At 44.7% G+C, this 23,268-nt stretch overlaps 1 protein-coding gene across 4 annotated transcripts in view; it reads left to right on the top strand.

Annotated features, from left to right (window-relative positions):
- LOC144685725 (dihydropyrimidinase-related protein 3-like) overlaps window positions 1–23,268 on the top strand; it is a 187,538-nt gene that overhangs the window by 138,154 nt on the left and 26,116 nt on the right. For all 4 annotated transcript variants that reach the window (XM_078550548.1, XM_078550547.1, XM_078550550.1 and 1 more), the window contains exon 12: window positions 19,682–19,861. In XM_078550548.1, coding sequence (XP_078406674.1) covers window positions 19,682–19,861 — 180 coding nt within the window. The remainder of the gene's footprint in view (window positions 1–19,681; window positions 19,862–23,268) is intronic.

Below are 23,268 nucleotides of genomic sequence, written 5' to 3'. Positions count from 1 at the left end.
AAGATAACATTTATTGGAAGATGACCAGAGATTAGAGGGAGATATTTGCCGCCTTGAGATGGGAGCGGGGGAGTGCGAGGAGGTTCTCGCACATTTCTCTCGGGCAGCTACAAAGCGTTTGCCCTACCTTCCTGGAAAGCTCTAGTAACTACAATTCAATGATTAGTCTTGCCCTCTTTCCTCCAATACAATTGATGAGCTGTTGCTGATTCTCATGTTTCCTGTCGCTTGGACCCACCACTGTGCTCACTATAGCACTTCATTAGTTGGTCGCAATTACCTGACCCTGTGATGATTTTTTTTCTCTTTCCGGCAGGCTTTTTGTTTAGCCCTACCTTGGATGAGGCCCATCTGTTGTGAACCCTGGGGCATTCCAGCTGTATGTTACTTCTGTTGTTGGCTTTTTAAAGGGGTGTGGCCTTTTTCTTATAAAAAGGGACAATATTCCCACAAACACTTATTTGTTTTGGGAAAGGAGAAACTTGCTCCATTTCTGACAACCTTTGCAAATGTTGCCTTTTAACGTATTTTAGGATCATTTGCTGCATCTATAAGCAAATGGAAGTAAAAGGCTTTTCACGAAGACAGTGTCCCCTTAAGACATGATCGATCCAGAAGGAGCCATTTTGGAATTTAGGCAATTTACCTTAGCACAAACAATTAGGTAACAGGTCTCTCAGAGCCAAGTTTCCAAGCACTTAATGTACGGCAGGCAGGAAGGGGAGCCTGGAGGCTAGGAGAGCAAGGAAGAGAGAGGTTGAGGTCAAGGTCAAGCAGGCTTTCCAAGGCAGGAAGATGAGTAGGAAGATAAAGTGGTTTGAGATTGGCTAAAAGATTGGTTATTTGAAGTAGAGCAAAGGAATTAAAAGAAAAAGCCAGTAATCCAGAATCCTGGGATTAAAAGTGCAAAGTCACAGGGCCTCTGTAATTTCTGAAAACTTGTACTGTTGGACTGCAGCACCATCCATTATACCTCCAATTTTCTCACTTTACGCACATATCCGCATCCGTGTGCGTGTGTGTGTTTGTGTGCGTGCATGCGTGTCCCTCTATATCAAGTGACGTGTACCTGATATGAATTGCCAATTAGAGACTTGACTTCAGGGAGCATTTTGCCTGTCTGTGTAAACATGGTGATTTCAGAACAGGAATTTGACCCAACCAGTCGCCTCTTCAAAAATGATCAAATCTACATTTAATATACTTGAACCAGTGCCCACCCTGACAGGAAATACCACCATCTGTCATTTCCTAGGAAGAAACAAAAGAAGTGCATAAATTTTGTTCAGTTTATAGCTACAAGTGATCTTTCAAAGTAGCCAGTTTTTAGCTGCATTTAATGCTCTGGGTTGCAGTTTTCTTTCAAGGCTTTGCTGGTTTAATGTGAGCAGTCCGAGTGGACTCCTCATGTTAAATTTCTTCATGATTTGAAACCTGGCAACCAAAATTTAAACAGGCACTCGTCAAATAAACAGGAAATAGGGTGTTTGCGATAAATGGAGGAGCTGGCACACTATTCAATATTGCTTAAAGGCAGACATGGGACTGAATACAGTCATGGTTGTCCTTTCTTTTGGCTGGATGGGTCCTATATATCTGTCATGTACCTTCATGGAATGAAATTGTTAGTTAAAAGTTCTTTCAGTAAAAGTTGCTGCCATATATCAAAACATTTAAAAAGCCTCAACCAGCTTCTGTTGACATTCATTTTCTTGTTGCCATTTTTTTCCTCCCTCTCCTATGTTCCTTGTAACTTAGGCTTTCTGAGTGCGGGTTGCTTGTTGCACTGTGCGGTCCCTTTAAGATTGATGTGTGAGCGTGCCTAGGCGCAGCTTAAAGGGAATATTGCTTGTCCACAGCCTCTTTGTTCCCTGCACTGCACGTTCCTGGTTGTTATGTGACTGCGCGTACACCCAGCTTTGAGGGAACATTGCCCCTCTCTCTCTCTCGCCTCCTAATAATATCGGCTGACCAGGATGTTGTTTCCCTGGTGCTGGTCCCCACCAGTATCTCAATCAAGCAGCCATTACTCAAGTGTCAGCTTGAGGTGGGATTTTACAGGGTGCTGGGATCTGCTCCCCTCCTGACTGCAAGGTCAGGCAGGGCGGTGGAGCCTGCCCATGATCCCGACAGCTGCCCTGCAGCAATTTAATGCTGGGAGCAGTGTTAACTACTGTTAATTACTGGAGAGCTGCCAGCCAGTTGGATGGTTGGCATCCATTTAAGGACCTCAATAGGCCCAAGGGTGAGAGGGTGGCCCAGTGACTTTCCCACTTCCTCCCACTCCCCCGTAAAATTTCAGACAGGTCAGGGGTGGCCGAATAGGTGGTGATAAGGCTATCTGCTCTCCAAACCCACCAGTGGGGAACGTAAAATTCAGGCCTTGATGTCAGCTCGATTGGCAGAACACTCTGAATCAGCTATGGGTTCAAGTCCCACTCCAGAAACTTTACTGCAAAATCTTGGCTGCCACGTCAGTGGTATATTGAGGGAGTGCTGTGCTTTTAATGATCAGAGAAATTCAGGGTTGGGTTTTTGGAAAAGGATGGGCACACTTCGGGACATGAGAACGTGGTCAAGAACTTTGCAGAGCAATGGGAAATTGCAGATGGTGCAGTAGCTTATCAGGACAGAAGGATTTGATTTTTTTTAAGAGAATGTAATTTCATGGTAAGGAAAAGGAGTAAAGCTTCATAACACCACTGTTTAATAGTACATCGCCAAATAGGACTAACTTCTATCCTAATAATTCAAAGTGACAAACAGCAGTCAAACCCGAGTCAACTCAGCACAACGCAGCAGGTAATTAATGCCTTTAGAAGTTTATTTGGTCCTTAGAAATCGGCCCATCATTCTTGGTTCCTGTATGAGAATATTGATTCCAACAGCTTATTTCTAAGGCTTAACATGACCCCTGTAGCACTCTACCTCTGAGGCTTAAAGTTCTGTTTCCAGCGCCATATGGTTGACTTGTACCTGACTCGTCTACCATCCCAAGCCTGTGCTTCAGGGTCTCCTCATTTTATACTCACGAGGGATCACCACTTAGCAGGTTATGGCCCCTTAAAACTATCTTGATATGAAAACTTCTGTCGCATTGAAAGACTGTTGGAAACCGGTCACTCTTGCCCCTTGAATCCTGAGACTAAGTTGAAGCCACAATTTCTGTTTGAGTCTTATAGAATCATGGAATAATATAGCTGTGTAGGAGGCTATTCACCCCATTGAGTCTATGCAGTTTCTTTTGCAGGACAGTGTAGCTAGCCTCACTTCCCCATTCTGTCTCTACATCCCTACAATTTTCTTCAAATATTTACCCAGTTCTCTTTGAAAGTTCCTATTGAACCTGGATCCACCACTCAACCAGGTAACCCATTCCAAATCCTAACCATTTATTTTTCTTTGTGTACTTATTTCCTCAAGGTTATTTTGCAGATCGCCTTACATCTGTCTCTTCTGGTTGTCGAGCCTTCAGCTATTGGGAAAAGTTTCTCATTGTTTACCCTTTCAAAATCTTTTCTGACGCCTCTATCAAATCTTCTGTTAGCTTCCCCTGCTGTCAGGAAAACAGCCCCAGCTTCCACATAACTGAAATCCCTCATCCCTGAAACCATTCTAATAAATCTCTTCTGTATCCTCTCTGAAGCCTTCATGTCCTTGGAGAGTATGGTGCCTAGAATGGACTCAATACTTCAGCTAAGGCTAGTCTAGTGTTTATGTGGGTTTAGTACTCTATTTATAAAACAGAACATACATAGTTTACTAACTGCTTTGGTAACCCGTCCTGCCACCTTCAAAGAATGTGCACAAACATCCTCAGTGTGGATGCTGTTATGCCTGTGCTCATTAGAACCCTGGGGCATGGGCACCAATTGGAAGGAAAGAAAGCATTTGCATTTATGTCGCACCTTTCACAATCTAAGGACATCTCAAATCACCTCACAAGAAGAAGAACTTAAGTGTCGGTACTGTTGTAATGGAGGAAACTGAGCAGCCACATGGTACACAGCAAGCTCCCACTAACAACAATCTGATGAATGATCAGACACTCTGTTTTGGTGATATGTGTTGAGGGATAAATATTGGCCAAGACACCGGGGAGAACTCACCTGCTCTTCTTTGAAGTAGTGCCAAGGGATCTTTAACGTCCACCTGAGAGGGCAGATGGGACCTTGAATTAACATCCCTGTGCGAGTTTTTAAAAAGCCATTCTGTGTTAAATCAGGCCAGTAACAGAAAGATGGCATTTCTAATTCACATAAAATGTAAACCTGTGTCTTTTTGAAGTGCTGCCAACTACTGCTCAGGTCTGAATGACTGTAATCAACAACCCTGACCTCCTTCAAACAACACTCAATCAAAGGACAATTCAACTCCATTTGGTTATCCCTGGAATGGAGCCATTTTTCAGCCTCAGTTATTTTTTTGCTTGTGTAAATATAGATAAAGTCATGAGTAAGTTTCTGTGCAAGGTTTACACATTTTTTTGTGCCTTTACTTTCATTATTAAACGTGGTACCTAAATATTTGGCCAACCTATTAACCTCCATAAGACTTAGGAGCAGAAGTAGACCATTTGGCTCATCGAGTCTGCTCTGCCATTCATTGAGATCATGGCTGATCTGATCATCCACAACTCCACTTTCCTGCCTTTTCCCCATAACCCTTGATTTCCTTACTGATTAAAAATCTGTCTGTCTCAGCCTTGAATATTGTTAACAACCCAGCCTCTACAGCCCTCTACGGTAAAGAATTCCACAGATTCACTACCCTTTGAGAGAAGAAATTCCTCCTCATCTCTGTCTTAAATCGGCAACCCCTTACTCTGAGATTATGCCCTCTGGCCCTAGATTCTCCCACAAGGGGAAACAACCTCTCAGCATCTCATTTCTTGCTATCTTGACTCCATTCTCTCTCCCCTTGTCCAGTCTCTTCCATCTGCAATTCTTCTTACGCCCTACATCATATCAACAATTTCCAGTTCCCTGGCCCTCTTCACCATGCTCCGCTTCTTCCTCGAACAGAGGCCCGAACTATCCCCGTCCACCACTATTCTCCTCCGTCTGGCTGAACTTGTTCTCTCACTGAACAATTTCTCCTTAAACTCGTCTCACTTCCTCCAAATAAAAGGTGTGGCTATGGGTACCCACATGGGCCCCAGTTATGCCTGTCTCTTTATGGGGTATGTGGAACATTCCTTGTTCCAGTCCTACTCGGGCCCCCTCCCACAACTCTTTCTCCGGTACATCGATGACTGCTTCGGGGCTGCTTCATGCTCTCGCCTGGACCTGGAAAAATGTATTAGTTTTGTTTCCAATTTCCACCCCTCCATCATTTTCACATGGCCTATCACTGACACTTCCCTTCCCTTCCTTGACCTCTCTGTCCCAATTTCTGGTGATAGACTGTCCACCAATATCCATTACAAGCCTACCGACTCCCACAGCTACCTCGACTACAGCTCCTCACACCCCGCTTCCTGTAAGGACTCCATCCCATTCTCTTAGTTCCTTTGTCTCCGTCGCATCTGTTCTGATGATGCTACCTTCAAAAACAGTTCCTCTGACATGTCCTCCTTCTTCCTTAACCGAGGTTTTCCACCCACGGTGGTTGACAGGGCCCTCAACCGTGTCCAGCCCATCTCTCGCGCATCCACCCTCACACCTTCCTCTCCCTCCCAGAACCGTGATAGGGTCCCCCTTGTCCTCACTTATCACCCCACCAGCCTCCCCATTCAAAGGATCATCCTCCGCCATTTCTGCCAACTCCAGCATGATGCCACCACCAAACACATCTTCCCTTCACCCCCCCCGGGGGCATTCCGCAGGGATCGTTCCCTCCGGGACACCCTGGTCCACTCCTCCATCACTCCCTACACCTCAACCCCATCCCACAGCACCTTCCTATACAACCACAGAAGGTGCAACACCTGCCCCTTTACTTCCCCCCTCCTCACCGTCCAAGGGCTCAAACACTCCTTACAAGTGAAGCAGCATTTCACTTGCACTTCCTTCAATTTAGTCTACTGTATTCGCTGCTCCCAATGTGGTCTCCTCTACATTGGAGAGTCCAAACGCAGACTGGGTGACCGCTTTGCAGAACACCTTCGGTCTGTCCGCAAGCATGACCCAGACCTCCCTGTCGCTTGCCATTTCAACACACCACTCTGCTCTCATGCCCACATGTCCATCCTTGGCCTGCTGCAATGTTCCAGTGAAGCTCAATGCAAACTGGAGGAACAGCACCTCATCTTCCGACTAGGCACTTTACAGTCTTCCAGACTTAATATTGAGTTCAACAATTTCAGATCATAAACTCCCTCCTCCATCCCCACCCCCTTTCTGATCCCCCTTTTTCCAATAATTTATAATTTTTAAAGTATATTTTTCTTTTCCCACCTATTTCCATTATTTTTAAATATATTTCCATCCATTGTTTCATCTCCACCTTTTAGCCTATTTCGATCCCTTCCCCCCACCCCACCCCCACTAGGACCATCTGTCACTTGCTCGTCCGGCTTTCTACCCTTAAAGTCCCCATTAGCACATTCCTTAGCTAATATCATCACCGTCAACACCCCTTTGTCCTTTTTTCTATGACATCTTTGGCAATCTCCCCTTTGCCTCCACATATCACTGGCCCTCTATCCAGCTGTACCTGTCCCACCTTCCTCAACCAGCTTATATTTCACCTCATTTCTACATTTCCTCAGTTCTGATGAAGAGTCAGACGGACTCAAAATTTTAACTGTATTCCTCTCCGCAGATGCTGTCAGATATGCTAAGTTTTTCCAGCTATTTTTATTTTTCTCTCAGCATCTACCCTGTCAAGCCTCCTAAGAATCTTATATGTTTCAATAAGGTCACCTCTCATTCTTCTAAACTCCAATGAGTACAGGCCCAACTTACTCAACCTCTGCTCATAAGAAAATCCCTCCATACCCGGGATCAACCTCGTGAACCTTCTCTGGACTGCCTCCTATGCCAGTATATCTTTCCTTAGATAAGGGGACCAAAATTGTTCACAGTATTCTAGGTGTGGTCTAACTAGTGCCTTGTATAGTTTTAGCAAGATTTCCCTATTTTTAAACTCCATTCCCTTTGAAATAAAAGTGAATATTCCATTTGCCTTCCCTCTTACTTGCTGAATTTATATGCTAGCATTTTGAGATTCATGCACGAGGACTCCCAAATCCCTCTGTGCTGCAGCTTTCTGCAATCTTTCTCCATTTAAATAATATTCAGCTCCTCTATTCTTCCTGTCAAAATGCATAACCTCACATTTTCCCACATTCCATCTGTCAAGTTTTTACCCACTCACTTAACCTGTCTATATCCTTCTGTAGACTCCTTGTGTCATCCTCACCACTTGCCTTCCCACCTATTTCTGTGTCATCCGCAAACTTGGCGATAGTACATTCACTTCCACTTCATGAAGCCATGCTGACTCTCCTTGATTATATTATGCATTTCTAAATGCTCTGTTATTACATCCTTTATCATACATCCTAACATTTTCCCAATGATGGATGTTAAGCTAACTGGCCTGTAGCTACCTGTTTTTTGTCTCCCTCCCTTTTCAAATAAGGATGTTAAATTGGTGTTACATTTCCCAGAATCTAAGGATTCTTGGAAGATTACCACCAGTGCATCCACTATCTGTGCAACTGCTTCCTCTAATATCCTACAGGTCTATGTTCACTTTGGCGCCTCTCTTCCTTTTTATATATTTAAAGAGGCTCTTGCTGTCTGTTTTTATATTACTTGCTAGTTTACTCTCAAAGTTTATTTTCTCTCTTTTTTGGTCACCTTTTTATTGGTTTTTAAAACTTTCTCAATCCTCTGGCTTACCACTAATCTTTACCATGTATGTTTTTTCTTTCAGTTTGATACTATCCTTGGTTAACCATGATTGTTTTATCCCCTTCCTAGGATCCTTCTTCCTCTCTGTTCCTCATTGTTGCGAGTCATGAATAATTTTCTTAAATATCTGTCATTGTTCATCAACTGTCTTTTCTGTTAACCTCCTTTCCCAGTCCATTCCAGCCAACTCTGCCCTCATTCCTTTGTAATTACCGTTATTTAAGCACAGCACAGTTGCTTTCGACCCAAGTCTCTCACTCTCAAACGGAATGCTAAATTCTACCATGTTATGGTCACTGTTTCCTAGGGGATCTGAGATCATTTATTAAACCTGCCACGTTACACATTACCGGATTCAAAATAGCCTGATCCCTGGTTGGATTCACAACATATTGTTCTAGTAAACTATCCCAAATACACTCAGTGAATTCTTGTTCGTGGTTACCTCTGCCAATTTGATTTTCCAAATCTACATGAAGATTAAATTTACCCATGATTAATGTATTGCCTTTTTTAAATGCCCTCAATATCTCCTGATTTATTCTCTGTTTTACAATATAGATACTGTTAGGGGGCCTATAGACTATTCCCACCAGTGTCATCTTCCCCTTGTTATTTTTTACCTCCACCCAAATGGATTCTACATCTTCTGATCCAAGATCATTTCTTGCCATCGTACTTATTCCATCTGATACTAACAAAGCTACCCTGCCACCCTGCTACCCAGTCCTTCCTGACTTTCCGTTCAAAAGGTCACATAATCCTGAATATTTAGTTCCCAGCTTTGATCTCCTTGTAACCACGTCTCCGTAATGGCTATAACACCATACCCATTAACCTCTATTTGTGCCGTTAATTCATTTATTTTGTTCCAAATACTATGTGCATTTAAGTAAAGAGCCATTCATTTTGCCATTTTACCATTTTACCCCCTTTGACCCTCTTTGCTGCTGTTTTTGTATGTTTATACACTGTCCCTTCCTGTCACACTCTGGGTCCCATAACCTAAATAGCTGCCCTGCAATGCTGACATATCCTTTTGCTTTGTAAGCCTACGTATCCCCTCTCCAGAACTCTTCCCCCCCCCCCGCTCCCCCCAATTAGTTTAAAGCCCTTTCTATAGTCCTAGTTATTTGATTCGCCAGGACACTGGTCCCAACACGGCTTACGTGAAGCCTGTCCCACTGGAGCAGCTCCCTTCTACCCCAGTACTGGTGCCAGTGCCCCATGAACTGAAAACCATTCCTCCCACACCAATCTTTGAGCCACGCATTTAACCCCTTGACTTTGTCTGCCCTACACCAGTTTGCCCGTGGTTTAGGTAGTAATCCCGAGATTATTACCTTGGAGGTTCTGCTTTTTAGTTTAGCTCCTAACTGTTCAATTTCTTCTAGCTGAACCTCCTTTCTAGTCCTATCAATGTCATTGGTACCAACGTGGACGACGACAACTGGATCCCTCCCCTCCCACTCCAAGTTCCTTTCCGGCCTTGAGGAGATGTCCTTAACCCCGGCAGGCAACACAGCCTTTTGGACTCATGCTCGTGGCTGCAGGGAACAGTATCTGTCCCTCTAATTATACTGTCCCCTACCATTACTATGTTCCTATTTCTTCCCCCCACTTGAATGTCTGCCTGTACCACTGTGCCGTGGTTAGTTTGCTAATCCTCCCTGTAGTCCCTGCTCTTGTCCACACAGTTTGCAAGGACCTCATAAGTGTTGGACAATTACAGGGACTGAGGCTTCTTGAACACTACCCCCTGGGTCCCCAAACCTGTCTCACCTACACTTTCACCCCCCTGTCCCTGATCACAGACCAAATTGGAAATATCTAATCTGAGGGTGTGACCGCCTCCTGGGGCAAAGTGTCCAGGTACCTTTTCTCCTCCCTAATGTGGCGCAATGTCTGCAGCTCAGACTCCAGTTCCTTAACTCGGATCCGAAGTTCCTCGAGCCAAAAACACTAGTACAGATGTGTTCGCTCTGCATCACCTTGGTGTCCATGAGCAGCAGCACATCACCCATCCTGCCATCACTATCATATTTAATTTAATTTATTAATTAATTACTCTTGTATCCCTGCTTTTTACTCTGGAAGAATTCCCCGCTGTTTGCACTTTATTGTAATTAATTTTTTTTACACCAGTTTCGATCTTACACTTAACAAGCTATTTTTTAAGAAAAAGAGAAGAAAAAAAAGACTAGAGGCCTAAACATAAACTAAAGACCTCACTTTTACTTTAAAGACTAGAAATACTCACCAATCCTACTCACCAATCATCTGCTTTCCCTGCACTCCTGTCGTGTTGTGGTTGGTAAGACCACCCAGCCGCTGGTCTTACATGAAACCTCTCCGCTCTTTTTTAAATGAAGTCTCCTCATTCTTTTTTAAAATCCCTGTTGGCTCCCTTCCTAAATTGGTGTGCCACTTATTTCAAGTTCTTTATCTCCTTTACGATTCTACCTTGACAATTGTAAAATAAATTTTCATAATGTGCTTTGGCTGTTATTGTCTAACAACTGCTGTAGATTACAGTGACTTCCTTTAATAAGTACCTTACCTCATGGCACTTCACATAAAATTACCATTGAACAAGCCTGACCAGGAATTGAGTTTTTATGATTATTTCAAATGCCTTTCACTTTTCTCTACTCCTCCCTGTCAGGCCATTCCCTTTCTATGTTGAAGACATCAGCTCTTTGCTGGGCATCCAGTTCCGCAGCGACATACCAAATGACTTTCACCATGTGGGGCAGGGCTCAATGGATAGTGATCAGAAAGGGGAACACTGGCCCTTTTCTCCTGCCTATCTCAGATGCTGAGTTGAAATGTAGCCCTCGTATCACTGCCACACTTTGGGTGACCTAACTCAACACAGACTGAGGATTGAATCTCTGATCTGAACAGCTCAGCTGCTCACTAATGAGTTGAGGTATATCCCATGATAGCATATTGGATAATGAAACATGCAGTGACATTCAGCAATACTGTTAAGAAAAATAGGAAGTCCCAAGTTCAGTGCTCAGTTAGACCTTCATCAGGAACATGAATCTAGCATCAGGGACAAAAAGTAACTGAGCACTTGGACATGCATGAGCAGATCACAGAGAATGAATGCATTCGTGAAGGGGTTGGGGTGGGGGGGGTTGCTGTAAAGCTTCCCTTAGACAAAACCTCAGAGGAACATGCTGCTTCCCACTGCACAACACTGATATTGTATATTACTATGTATTCTTTTGTATGTTATGTATATATGTATATAAGTGTGTTACTATATATTCTTTTCCTCCTGAGAATATGATAAGTCTCACTTGAAATACTGAAGGTGAGATCGCAGTTGGGGGTCCTAGTAGGAAAGATTTACTTTATAACACCAGGTAAAAACAATATTGCATGGCAGCCATCTTTGTAGCTGCTCTTGTTCTCTGCAGGACCAGTTAATCTAATCTTGGAGCTCTTCTGACCTATATACAATTAGCCAGTTTGCCATCATTGCTGAATAAATACCACTCTAACTCATCAGTGCTAGGTGCTACCTATCTTGCCAGCCTTGTTTTGCCACTCTGCGATCTGTGACTGTGCAGCAGCATTTCACCCTTCACTTTAATCAAACAGTGACCTGAAGCAATGTCTGATGGGGAGTCAGTTCATTAGACACAGATCAGTACCCTCTGATTGTCAAAAGGGATTGCTCTGTCCCTGGTAATGATCTGTTCCAGTCCACTGGGGTGTAAGGAAGCTGCGTGCACCTGCCTCAGTCGCTGTGAATCACAACAAGCTCCGTCTGGGAATTACTGTCTGACTTACTGTATATTCTTTTCCTCCTGCGAATATGATAGGTCTCACTTGAAATACTGAAGGTGGAATCGCAGATGGGGGCCTTAGTGGGAAAGATTTACTTCATAGTACCAAGTAAAAGCATTTATTTTCTCAAAGCTAATGGTGCCATAAAATTCATGATGACACACCTTCCACTGCCATTAGCCTCAGTCTGGTTCCAAAGTCACTAACCTATTGGCCCAGCCAGAAGGGGATGATCCATCAACTAGAACTATTTGGCATAATTCGTATGAGGTGTACCTGTGTCGGGAGTCACTGTAGGTCAGCAAGCACAGGGGTAATGGGAAATGGTGGCGTAGTGGTAATGTCGCTGGACTAGTAAACCAATTTAGTAATTCAGTTTGATGTGAATCTTGGGCAGCAGAGTTTCTGATTAGCTCAATTTTATGGAATGTGCAAAGTGGGAGGGAACATTGGAATAATCAGGGGGTAACAATGGCTTGATTAAGCAAAGTGGGTGATGGTGCACTATATTGATGTCCACTGTAGTGGCAGGGACAAGAACAATAGACTGAGGGCAGCAGCCACTGTTAATGATGTTGTTGAAGCGAAGGTCCAATGATGTCTTTAAAAAAACACTCTACATAATGCCTCCTCTTGAACAGACTCTAATGATTATTTCATTGAAGTAATAGCGAGTGACTTGAGAGACATCAGTGAGGATTTGTGTTTATTATGTTGAAGGAATATGGAAAGATTCAATGGAATGTAGCTTTCCTTTATTTAAACAGAGATGTAATAGGAGAAGTGGGTAATATCATTTTTTTCTTTATTGTCTCATGGGATTTGGGCGTCAGTATTTGTTGCCCACCCCTAATTTCCCTTGAACTGAGTGGTTTGCTCGGTGGTTTCAGAGGGCAGTTAAAAGTTAGACACATTGCCGTGAGTCTGGAGTCACATGTAGGCCAGACCAGGTAAGGATGGCAGATTTCCTTCCCTAAAGGGACATTACTGGACCAGATGGGTTTTTACAACAATCGCTGGTAGTTTCTTGGTTACCATTGCTGAGAGTATCTTTATATTCAAGATTTATTAATAGAATTCAAATTCCACCAGCTGCCATGGTGGGATTTGAACCTGTGTCCCCAGAGTACTGGGCCGAAATTTTACAGCCCCGTTGCAGCGGGGACAGGGGCCGTAAAATGAAGTGAGCCATTCTAAACTCCATTGGCTTTGGCGGGAATATAAAATCCCGCTGCTGTAAATTTCACCCGCTGGATTACTAATCCAGCAACATGACCATAATGCCACCATCTCCCCATCATTTGGAGTGTTTTGTCTTGAGAGGAATATCCCTTTAATTATGATGTGGATAAAATAATCTGAGACTCAGTTCCAATGCATTGGATCACCTCACCCCTTGGAGAATACAAAAGTCTTATTGCATACAACATATTTCTTTGGGATAGAATGCCATTGGCGCAGGGAACTGGCTCTTGGCTAATGCCATGCTTGCCAACTGCACTTGGCTCATTAGTTCATCAGTGATTCATCAGCTACAGCTGGAGTCTCTTGACAGCATTTCAGCTCCACCTGTGTAAACCAGCAGCTTTTCTGTTCCTACCTGATGTTCTGGTAGCAGCTGAGTCAACAGAAGGAGTCTATATCAATTTTCCCTGCCCCTCCCATATTCTCTGTTCTCCACACCCTAAGCTCACTTGGGAACTTTTGTTACTGGGCTATTATCTTTTAAACATTCTACCAGTTTCTTCTCCAGTTGATTCACATAAATTACTTCCATGCCTGGTGTCCTGATGCAGTGGCATTGAGATGAAACCAGTGGTTGCCAGGCAACAAGCCTTGCTGCTGTGAGAGGACATGACTCGAACAATTATCTAGTCAATGCAAGTTTTGAGGCCTGTACTGTACAATGGGCAGAGCTTGTTCTTAACCGGCAACAGGCGACAATTACATTTTGTACGTAGAAAGCCAGCCACATTCCTATGAGTTTCTTTTAAAATTTGTTTTGTTATCCCCTCTCTTTTTCTGTGGCAATTTCAATTCCACTTATCTGTCTCACCAGCTGTGCTGAGACACAAAATTCATTTTTGCATCTCTCCTTCAGCCAGACTCATAAATCACTGCATCCAGAACCTAGATATTTTTCCAAGAAGCTGTCAGGAGCCAGCAGTACAAAGTCTGACCCAGTTAACAAGTGCTCCCATGCTCAAGAAACGCTGAAATGTTTGGAACAAAAACAGAAAATGCTGGAAAAACTCAGCAGGTCTAGCAGCATATGTGGAGAGAGAAACAGAGTTAATGTTCCAAGTCCCTGTGACCCTTCTTCAGAGCTGAAGAGAAGTGGAAACGTGATCAACTTTATCCTGTTTAATGGGGGTGGGGCAGGTGGAGCTGGATCGAAGGCCAGCGATAGGTGGGGACAAAGGAGGGATTGACAAAGATGTCATGAACTGAAGGACAAAGGGATTGTAAATGGTAGTGGTTAGTGCTAAAAAAGGTGCTAATAGTGGCACAAAGGTAAGAAAGCAGAATGTGATTATAGCAGAACAAGGGTAGCATTGTATGAAAGAACAACGTGGAACAAGTAACAGATGGCCCTGTAGGGGATGGGTCGGAGGTGTGGGCGGTGGCGGGGGAAAAAGAAGGATAGAAAATGGGATAAATGAATAAAAATGAATGTAGAAAAAAGGGGATTAAAAAAGTGGGTGAGGATGGAGGAGGGAGTTCATGGTCTGAAGTTGTGGAACTCAATGTTAAGTCTGGAAGGTTGTAAAGTGCCTAATTGGAAGATGAGGTGCTGTTCCTCCAGTTTGCGTTGAGCTTCACTGGAACATTGCAGCAGGCCTAGGATGGACAAGTGGGTATGAGTGCAGGGTGGAGTGTTGAAATGGCAAGCGACCGGAAGGTCTGGGTCATGCTTGCAGACAGACCGAAGGTGTTCCGCAAAGCGGTCACCCAGTCTGCGTTTGGTCTCCCCGATGTAGAGGAGACCGCATTGGGAGCAGCCTCTACATCAGGGAGACCAAGCGCAGACTGGGTGACCACTTTGCAGAACACCTCCGGTCTGTCCACAAGCATGACCCAGGCCTTCCTGTCGCTTGCCGTTTCAACATACCATTCTGCTCTCTCATCCACATGTCTGTCCTTGGCCTGCTGCAATGTTCCAGCGAAGCCCAATGCAAACTGGAGGAACAGCACCTCATCTTCTGACTAGGCACCTTACAGCCTTCTAGACATAACATTGAGTTCAACCACTTAAGACCACGAGCTCTCTTCCCCCCTCTTGACCCCCTTTTTAAATCCCCTTTAATCTACATTCATTTTTATTTTTATCCACTTATTTTTATTCATTTATCCGTGGTTTTATCCCCTTTTTGATCCCACTTTCTATCCTTTATCGCCTACCACCGCCCCCTCCCCCACCCCATCCCCTACCGGGCCATCTGTTACTTGTTCCATGTTGTTCTTTCATACAATGCTACCCTTGTTCTGCTATAATCACATTCTACTTTCTTACCTTTGTGCCACTATTAGCACCTTTTTTAGCACTAACCACTACCATTTACAATCCCTTTGTCCTTCAGTTCATGGCACCTTTGTCAATCCCTCCTTTGTCCCCACCTATTGTTGACCTTCTATCCAGCTCTACCTGCCCCACCCCCCTTAAACAGTATAAATTGCATCACATTTCCGCTTCTCTGAAGAAGGATCATACGGAATCGAAACGCTAACTCTGTTTCCCTCTCCACAAATGCTGCTAGACCTGCTGAGTTTTTTTCAGCATTTTCTGTTTCTTTTTCAGTTTTCTAGCACTCGCAGCATTTTGCTTTTATCTAAAATGCTTTGGAGCTTGACATCAAAAAACGGCCAAGTGTTTGGTCTAACAGTTGAGACAGTCACTCCATCCCAGGGTGGCAACACATTCGCTGGAGGGAAGAGAAAGATGAATTCATGCACCCTTTGCCCCAAGTCCCTTTTCTGAAGGCAGACATTTCCTGGGTTCGGCTTCCCCGGATGGTTAATAAACCCCTCAGGTGGACATTCTTTGTGGGAGCTTTGCCAGTGAACGTTGGAGGCTCTGCAGCATTCTCAGCTGAGGCCTATCTTATCTCACTCTTGGTTTTCCCAGTGTAGGTGGCTGGAAAGTAATCAGGAGTTTGGAACGTGGGGTGCCCCCTCACACCACCTCCAGCTCGTAGAGATAGCACGTCGGTTGCACTCGACTAATTGAGAAAATGCCAAGGTCTGAACCTGGTTTGTATAGCTAAATTAGCACACTTACCAAACCGAACATTCATTTCTCCTTTGATCCAGTTTTTCTTTTGGCTTTGAGTAATGCCAGATACCATGTGAAGGCTCATAAATGCGAAAACACAAAAAAATGCTAGACGCACCGAGCAAGCCCATTAGCATCTGGGAGAGAATGTTAGGTTAATCCGATGGAAGTGACCCTTCATCTGTAGTATTTTTACAATTCTGTCCAGGGGGATCCCGTTAAAGTTTTATATTGTTTCCTTGCAATTTCTGAACGTTAAGTCTTGAAGCAGTTTTTTTTTTGTGCTGGGGAAGGGGAGGTTAATTTTAACAGCTCTGTACTTAAGTTTTGAAAATGGCTCAAGAATTTTGCGATGGCTGAGCTTGATGATCAGTGAAGCAGGCCAATGCTGGAATTGTACAGTGGCGATGGCCTCACCCACCCAGTTGGAAAGTCATTTAATGGATGTTGCATATGCAAATCAGGGCGCTTAACATCTATTTGAGGCCCCTTTACCAAATTGGACTGCAAATGGCCATCAGGTGCGCCATGCGCCTTATGGTCAAATTTCGTCAAAAATTCGGTAGCCAAATCAACCATTCTTAAAAGGACCACTAGAGGTTGGCACCCAGCAGCTAAGCTTTCCTGCTTACCTCATTACTGAGTCTAAAGAGAGCAGGAAGATTCGAACAGCTCTACATTAAAACCCCTGCCAGCCATTACTCACCTCCTCCTGAATGAGCCCCCTCATGACAGCCCCTGCCCCCCCCACCCATGCCCAGCCTCCCCACCTATTTAAAAAAGACAGTTTAAAATCTGTGTGGATATTTAGCAATGTTTCATTTGATTACAACTTCTTCATGTGATGCATCGAAGCACATTGTCATTGTGTTACCATGTGATGCCATCATGATAAAGATAACACAATGCCTTCATCTCTTTGGAAACAAATATGACAAAAAAGTTTAGCCAACACTGTCCTGGAAGCAGAGTCTTTACTGGTGCCTGTCATCACTTAGTGTGGTGCTTTCCAATAACCATTTACTATTGCCATTTCCTTCCATAGGTACTTGCCTCAAACCAGCTTTCCCACCTTCTGAAACAAGTCTGCACAGCAGTCTCAGTATACACTACTGCTTTGTTTTGACTTTTTTCTGCTCCTCTTGGCAGAGCATAGGATGTTTGTTCAGGGAAGAGGGGATACTTTATTTTGAGCCCTAGAAAGTGAAATTCAACAACACTGGCGCGTAACAGGCACTGGTGGATCAGCCACCTATTTGTACAACCCACCCGTATTATCCATTCCATTCATTCCAATGGGATGAAAATGGGGTGAGGTATCTTATCAGGCAGTCAGCACTTCACTGCCTTTTTTTATACCCTTATCTCCTTAGTGTCAGCATCAGACACTCCCGTATTTGAAGTAACACTAATAGAGTGGTATTGTTAAATGTTCTCTACTCTTCTAGATACCTTCTCCGCACCCTGTTAGATGCCCTCTCCCCATTAGATACCCTCTCTCCACCCTGTTAGCTGCCCTGCATTGGATAAAAAGGAGGAAAGGGGAGAAAGGATGTTGACTGGAAATACTTTTTTGATCTGTTAGTTAACTCTTTTTCTTAAAGTGATTAACTTTAACCATGGCACACAGTTCCTGGTAAGTGCTTGACAGTCAAATTCATCTTTTTTTAATCTTTTTTTTAAAAAAAGATTCCTCCATCTCCTCACGTGTGTGTCTCCCCCCCCCCCCCCCCCAAACACAGGTTGGATAGGTCAAATCAGGGCAGCTTTTGAACATTTAACTAACAATCTTCACGCTGGACCTGATTGACTGCCAAGAGGTATGCCCACCTTGCCTGTTTTTCTTCCCCCACTCTTCACGTTCCCCATTACCCATGACCCTGACCAAGACTGGAGAGCTTGGCCTCTCAGGGCAGCCAGAGTGAGGAGGTCCAACGGTGTTTGAAGCCTGTTCAGCATGCTGACAATTTGAGCACAGCTTGCAGTGTTGCGACAGTGGACTTGGCGCGAGGGAGCTTCACTGAGTCTAATTTTGTGTCTGACCGTTCCCTTCTGCCCAGCTCACAGTTTGGAGCCTGTCGTAACATTGCTGCATTGCTCACCCAGAATCAAAGCCAGCATCTCTGGGTTTAGAGAAACTAAATGGATTCTAGATTCCTCTGCAATCCCTAGCATAGCAACTAATCAGCTATATGGCTGGGAATTCTCAAGGCGGAGGTGTCCTATTATTGTTCAAACTGCTTAACCGTTTGTGTTTGGCCAGCTGCAGGGGGCAGCTTTGAACCTAGAGCTGCTTTAAGTCTCTGCTTTATTGCCTAGTAAAGAGTATTTTCTTTTTGTCTTAAAAGCATGGCTCAGGCTAATTAATCTGTGCCAGTTAGACTGCTGACCTTAAATTAAAAACAGAGCTCATTCTAATGAAGGTTTCACCCAACATGTCGTCCTTGAATACCGGCTGATCTGTCATGCTTTGCAGCATTTTCTGTTTTCATTTCATAAAAAGATTGAGTGTGTGCTGGAATTATCTCTCTGTTGGCGGCCTTATTAATTGTTCTGAACCTTTTCCTCCCCCTTTGGGAGCAAACGATGATTTTTTCCCCTCAAGTTTCAGACTCAGGTAGGCTACAGTTCTGTGTAGGCTACAGTTCCACAGCTGCCTCACCCAATTGAAACAGTCTTTCACTGTCAGTTTCACTATAAGCCTGGGTGTGAGCATGGGCAAGCTCCTTATGTGCCCTGCCCTGATGTTAACCTTTTCCCCGGGGGCTTTGTGGATAATGATAAGGAGTGAGAACCCTGACTGGTCCTCTCCCATGCCTCAATGAGGCGCCGATTGTTATAACTCTGCTGTTAACCAGACTGAAAGCAGCACAGATGAGATTAAATGAGGCACCATGTTCACCTCCTGAATTTCATGGTTCAGGACCTCACCCCACTAGCCTGTTATTTATTCGTTCATGGGGTGTGAGCATCACTGGCAAGGCCAGCATTTGTCACCCATTCTTAATTGATCTTGATTGGTGGTGAGCCACCTTCTTAAACCACTGCAGTCTATCTGCTCACAGTGCTGTTGGGGAGGGAGTTCCAGGATTTTGACCCAGCAACAGTGAAGGAACGGTGATATGGTTTCAAGTCAGGATGGTGTGGAGTGGAACTTGCAGGTGATGATGTTTCTGTGCATCTGCTGGCCTTGTCATTCTAGATGATAGAGGTTGCAGGTTGGGAAAGTGCTGTTGAAGGAGGCTTGGTGAGTTGCTCCAGTGTATGTTGTACATGGTACACACTGCTGCCACTGTGCGTCGGTGGTGGGGAGAGTGAACGTTTGTGGAAGGCCAGTCAAACAACTGCTTTGTCCTGGATGATGTCAAGCTTCTTGAGTGTTGTTGGAACCATACTCATTCAGGCAAGTGGACAGTATTCCATCACACTCCTGACTTGTGCCTTGTAGATGGTGGACAGGCTTTGGGGAGTCAGGAGATGAGCTACTTGCCGGAGATTTCCCAGCCTCTGACCTGCTCTTGTGGCTGCAGTGTTTATGAGGGCTGGTCCAGTTCAGTTTCTGGTCAAAAGTAACCCCCAGGATGTAGATAGTGGATCAGTGGGTTGTCTTGACTTTAATGAGAAGGTTGAGCTAAATGCTTAGCACGTTTGATCTGAACTTTCCATTTAGCTATGAAAGGCTCGATTATAAATGCATGTCACTGTTAATAATTCCCTTTTAATTTTTGCATTTGTGCCTCAGGCTGCCGAATACAACATCTTTGAAGGGACAGAGTTGTGTGGGGCTCCTGTAGTCGTCATTAGTCAGGGGAAGATTGTGCTCGAAGATGGAAACCTGCACGTCACTCCGGGAAATGGCCGCTTTATTCCCTGCAAGCCATTTTCCGACTATGTACACAAGCGTATCAAGGCACGGAAACAGGTAAGGAACCCAATGTCTGTGTGAGTGGCTCAGGATCGGCATGGCTTGCGTATTTCTACAACTTGCACCACTCCACAATTGGCAGCTATGCCTTCAGCTGGAGATACCCGAGGGTCTGGACTTCTCTCCCTCCTAAGGCTCTACATCTCTCTACCTCTCCTTCAAGCCTAGCTCTTTCACCAAGCTTTTAGTTACCTATCCTAATAATCTCACTATGTGTTTCAATGCCAGATTTTGTCTTATGAGTCTCCTGCGAAGCCCCTGGGGAATTGAATTGCAGGCTGTTGTTGCTGGGATTTAAGTAAAGTGGGATGGCCAGTACATGAAGCTGTCACACTGCTTCCACTCGAGCAGTGGGGAAACCCAGCAGGAAAATGGCAGGTTTTGTCTTCCCTGATTTGTGTTGTGTCTGCAGCAACTTGGAGTTGATTGACATTGAGTGTGAAATGCTGGCCATGGTAACATTAGGAATAAGTTGGGTGATGTATTAAGTAAATGACACAAGAAGCTCATTGCTCAGCATTGAAGCGTGGTGGCTTGAGTGTAGTTTCTTCAATGGTGACTACACAACTACTGCCCTCTGAGGATTTCATCTGCTGCCCGTAGATTCGGAAAATACCTGTAAAGGCATTCAAGATTCCTTGTCTTCTGCTTTACCGATTTCCGCAGGTAAACACAGCTTTTTAAATTGACTCCTGGCCATTTTTAACAGACTTATATGGATTTGTGAACTGGTTTTTCAATTATATGATTTCTTCTGAGAACTGACTAAGCATCTCTAGTAGAGGTAGAAGGAGACAGCCGGGATGGCTTCTGGTGCTGGGGTGTTGTGTTTGGGCTAAGTCAGGACAGGGGCAGAAACTGGGACAGGACCATTTGTGCATGCTCCCCATCTCTCTCCTTACTTGTAGATATTTGCCAGCACGGGGGGGCATGCAAATACAGGAATATCACATGATGCCATATTTACACTCATGCCAGAACAAGTTGCAAGGACCTACATTCACCCTGTGATGTAAGATCGCCAACTAGGATTGGACTTCTACCAGGTGGTCACATGACTTCCAACCTCCAACTGCCCATTGCAGCCGCAGTTGGTTGCCCAGCATGCCCACCCCCAACCACCACCTATGGCCAATTGGATAGAAAACAGACTCCTCAGTACCCAGTTGGATAAGACTGTCGAGTCTGTCCTTTGAGTGAAATTAGGAAACACCCCTTTGTGCAAAAGGATGGTAGAAGTTTACAACTCTTTTGTTTTTATTCTTTCATGTGACACAAGTGTCGCTGGCTAAGATAGCATTTATTGTCCATCCTTAATTGCCCTTAAGAAGGTGGTGGTGAGTCACCCTCTTGAACCACTGCAGTCCATGCAGTGTAGGTACACCCACAGTGCTGTTAGGAAGGGAGTTCCAGGATTTTGATCCAGCGACAGTGAAGGAACAGTAATATATTCCAAGTCAGGATGGTGAGTGACTTAGAGAGGAACTTCCAGGTGGTGGTCCCATCTATCTGCTACCTTTGTCCTTCTAGATGGTAGTGGTCGTGGGTTTGGAAGGTGCTGTCGAAGGAGCCTTGGTGTGTTCCTGCAGTGCATCTTGTTGATGGTACGCACTGCTGCTACTGTGCATTGGTGGTGGAGAGAATGAATGTTTGTGGATGTGATGCCAACCAAGTGGGCTGCTTTGTCCTGGATGGTGTCAATTATCCAGGAAAGTGGAGAGAATTCCATCACACTCCTCACTTGTGCCAAGTAGATGGTGGACAGGCTTTGGGGAATCAGGAGGTGAGTTACTCTTGGCAGAATTGCCAGCCTCTGACCTTCTCTTGTAGCCACAGTATTTATATGGCTAGTCTATTTCAGTTTCTGGTCAATAGCAACCTCCAGGATGTTGATAGTGGGGGATTCAGCGATGGTAATGCCCTTTGAATGTCAAGTGGAAATGATTGGATTCTCTCTTGTTGGAGATGGTCATTGCCTGTCACTTGTGTGTTACTTGCTATTTGTCAACCCAAGCTGCATTTGGACATGGACTGCTTCAGATTCTGGGGAGTCATGAATGGTGCTGAACATTGCCCAATCATGTACAGACATCCCTACTTCTGACCTTATGATGGAAGAAAGGTCATTGATGAAGTAGCTGAAGATAGTTGGGCCGAGGACACTACCCTGAGGAACTTTTGCAGCAATGATGATTATCCTTCAACAACCACAACTATCTTCCTTTGTGCTAGGTATGACTCCAATTAGTGGAGTCCTGATTCTCATTGACTCCTGGTTTTGCGAGGGCTCCTTGATGCCACACTCTATCAAATGTGGCCTTGATGTGAAGGGCAGTCACTCTCACCTCACCTCGGGAGTTCAGCTTTTTTGTCCATGTTTGTACCAAGGCTGTGATGAAGTCAGGAGCTGAGCGACCCTGGTGGAATCCAAACTGAGCACCAGTGAGCAGCTTATTGCTGAGTAAGTGCAGCTTGACAGCACTATCAATGACACTTTCCATCATTTTGCTGATGACAGAGAGCAGACTGATGGGGTGGTGATTGGTAGTGTTGGATTTGTCCTGCTTCTTGTGGACAGGATATACCTGAGTAATTCTGCACATAGCTGGGTAGATGTCAGTGTTGTAGCTGTACTGGAACAGCTTGGCTAAGGGTGTGGCAAATTCTGGGGCACAAGTCTTCGGTACTATTGCCAGAATACTGTCAGGGCCCATAGCCTTTGCAGTATCCAGAGCCTTCAGCTGTTTCTTGATATCACATGGAGTGAATCAAATTGGCTGAAGACTGGCACCTGTGACCCCCCCTGCACTCTTCATTGAACCAGATTTGATCCCCCGGCTTGATGGCAATGGTAGAGTGGAGAATATACCTGATCATGAGGTTACAGATTGCATTCGAGTATAATTCTGCTGCTGCTGATGGCCCAGAGTGCCCTATGGATGCCCAGGTTTGAGTTGCTAGACCTGTTCGAAATCTATCCCATTTAGCACGGTGGTAGTGCCACACAACACACTGGAGGGTTGCGAACCTCAATGTGAAGGCGGGACTTCGTCTTCACAAGGACTGTGCGGAGGTTGCTCTTACTGATACTGTCATGGAAAGATGCATCTGCGGCAGGCAGATTGGTGAGGATGAGGTCAAGTATGTCTTTCTCTCTCTTTGGTTCCCTCACTATCTGCCACAGACTCAGTCTAGCAGCTATATCCTTTAGGACTCGGCCAGCTCTGTCAGTAGTGGTGCTACTTGAGCCACTTTTGGTGATGGACATTGAAGTCCCTCACCCAGAATACAATCTGCGCCCTTGCCACCCTCACTGCTTCCTCCAAGTGGTGCTCAACATGGAGGAGCACTGATTCACTCCACAAATGACAATTAATGCTATCAATTGTTAATCTTAAAACTAA

The sequence above is a fragment of the Cetorhinus maximus genome, chromosome 10 (genome assembly GCF_964194155.1).
Source record: "Cetorhinus maximus chromosome 10, sCetMax3.hap1.1, whole genome shotgun sequence".
In the NCBI taxonomy this organism is placed as follows: Eukaryota; Metazoa; Chordata; class Chondrichthyes; order Lamniformes; family Cetorhinidae; genus Cetorhinus; species Cetorhinus maximus.
The sequence above is the reverse complement of the archived record's forward strand: the minus strand, read 5'-3'. Positions and strand labels throughout refer to the sequence as shown.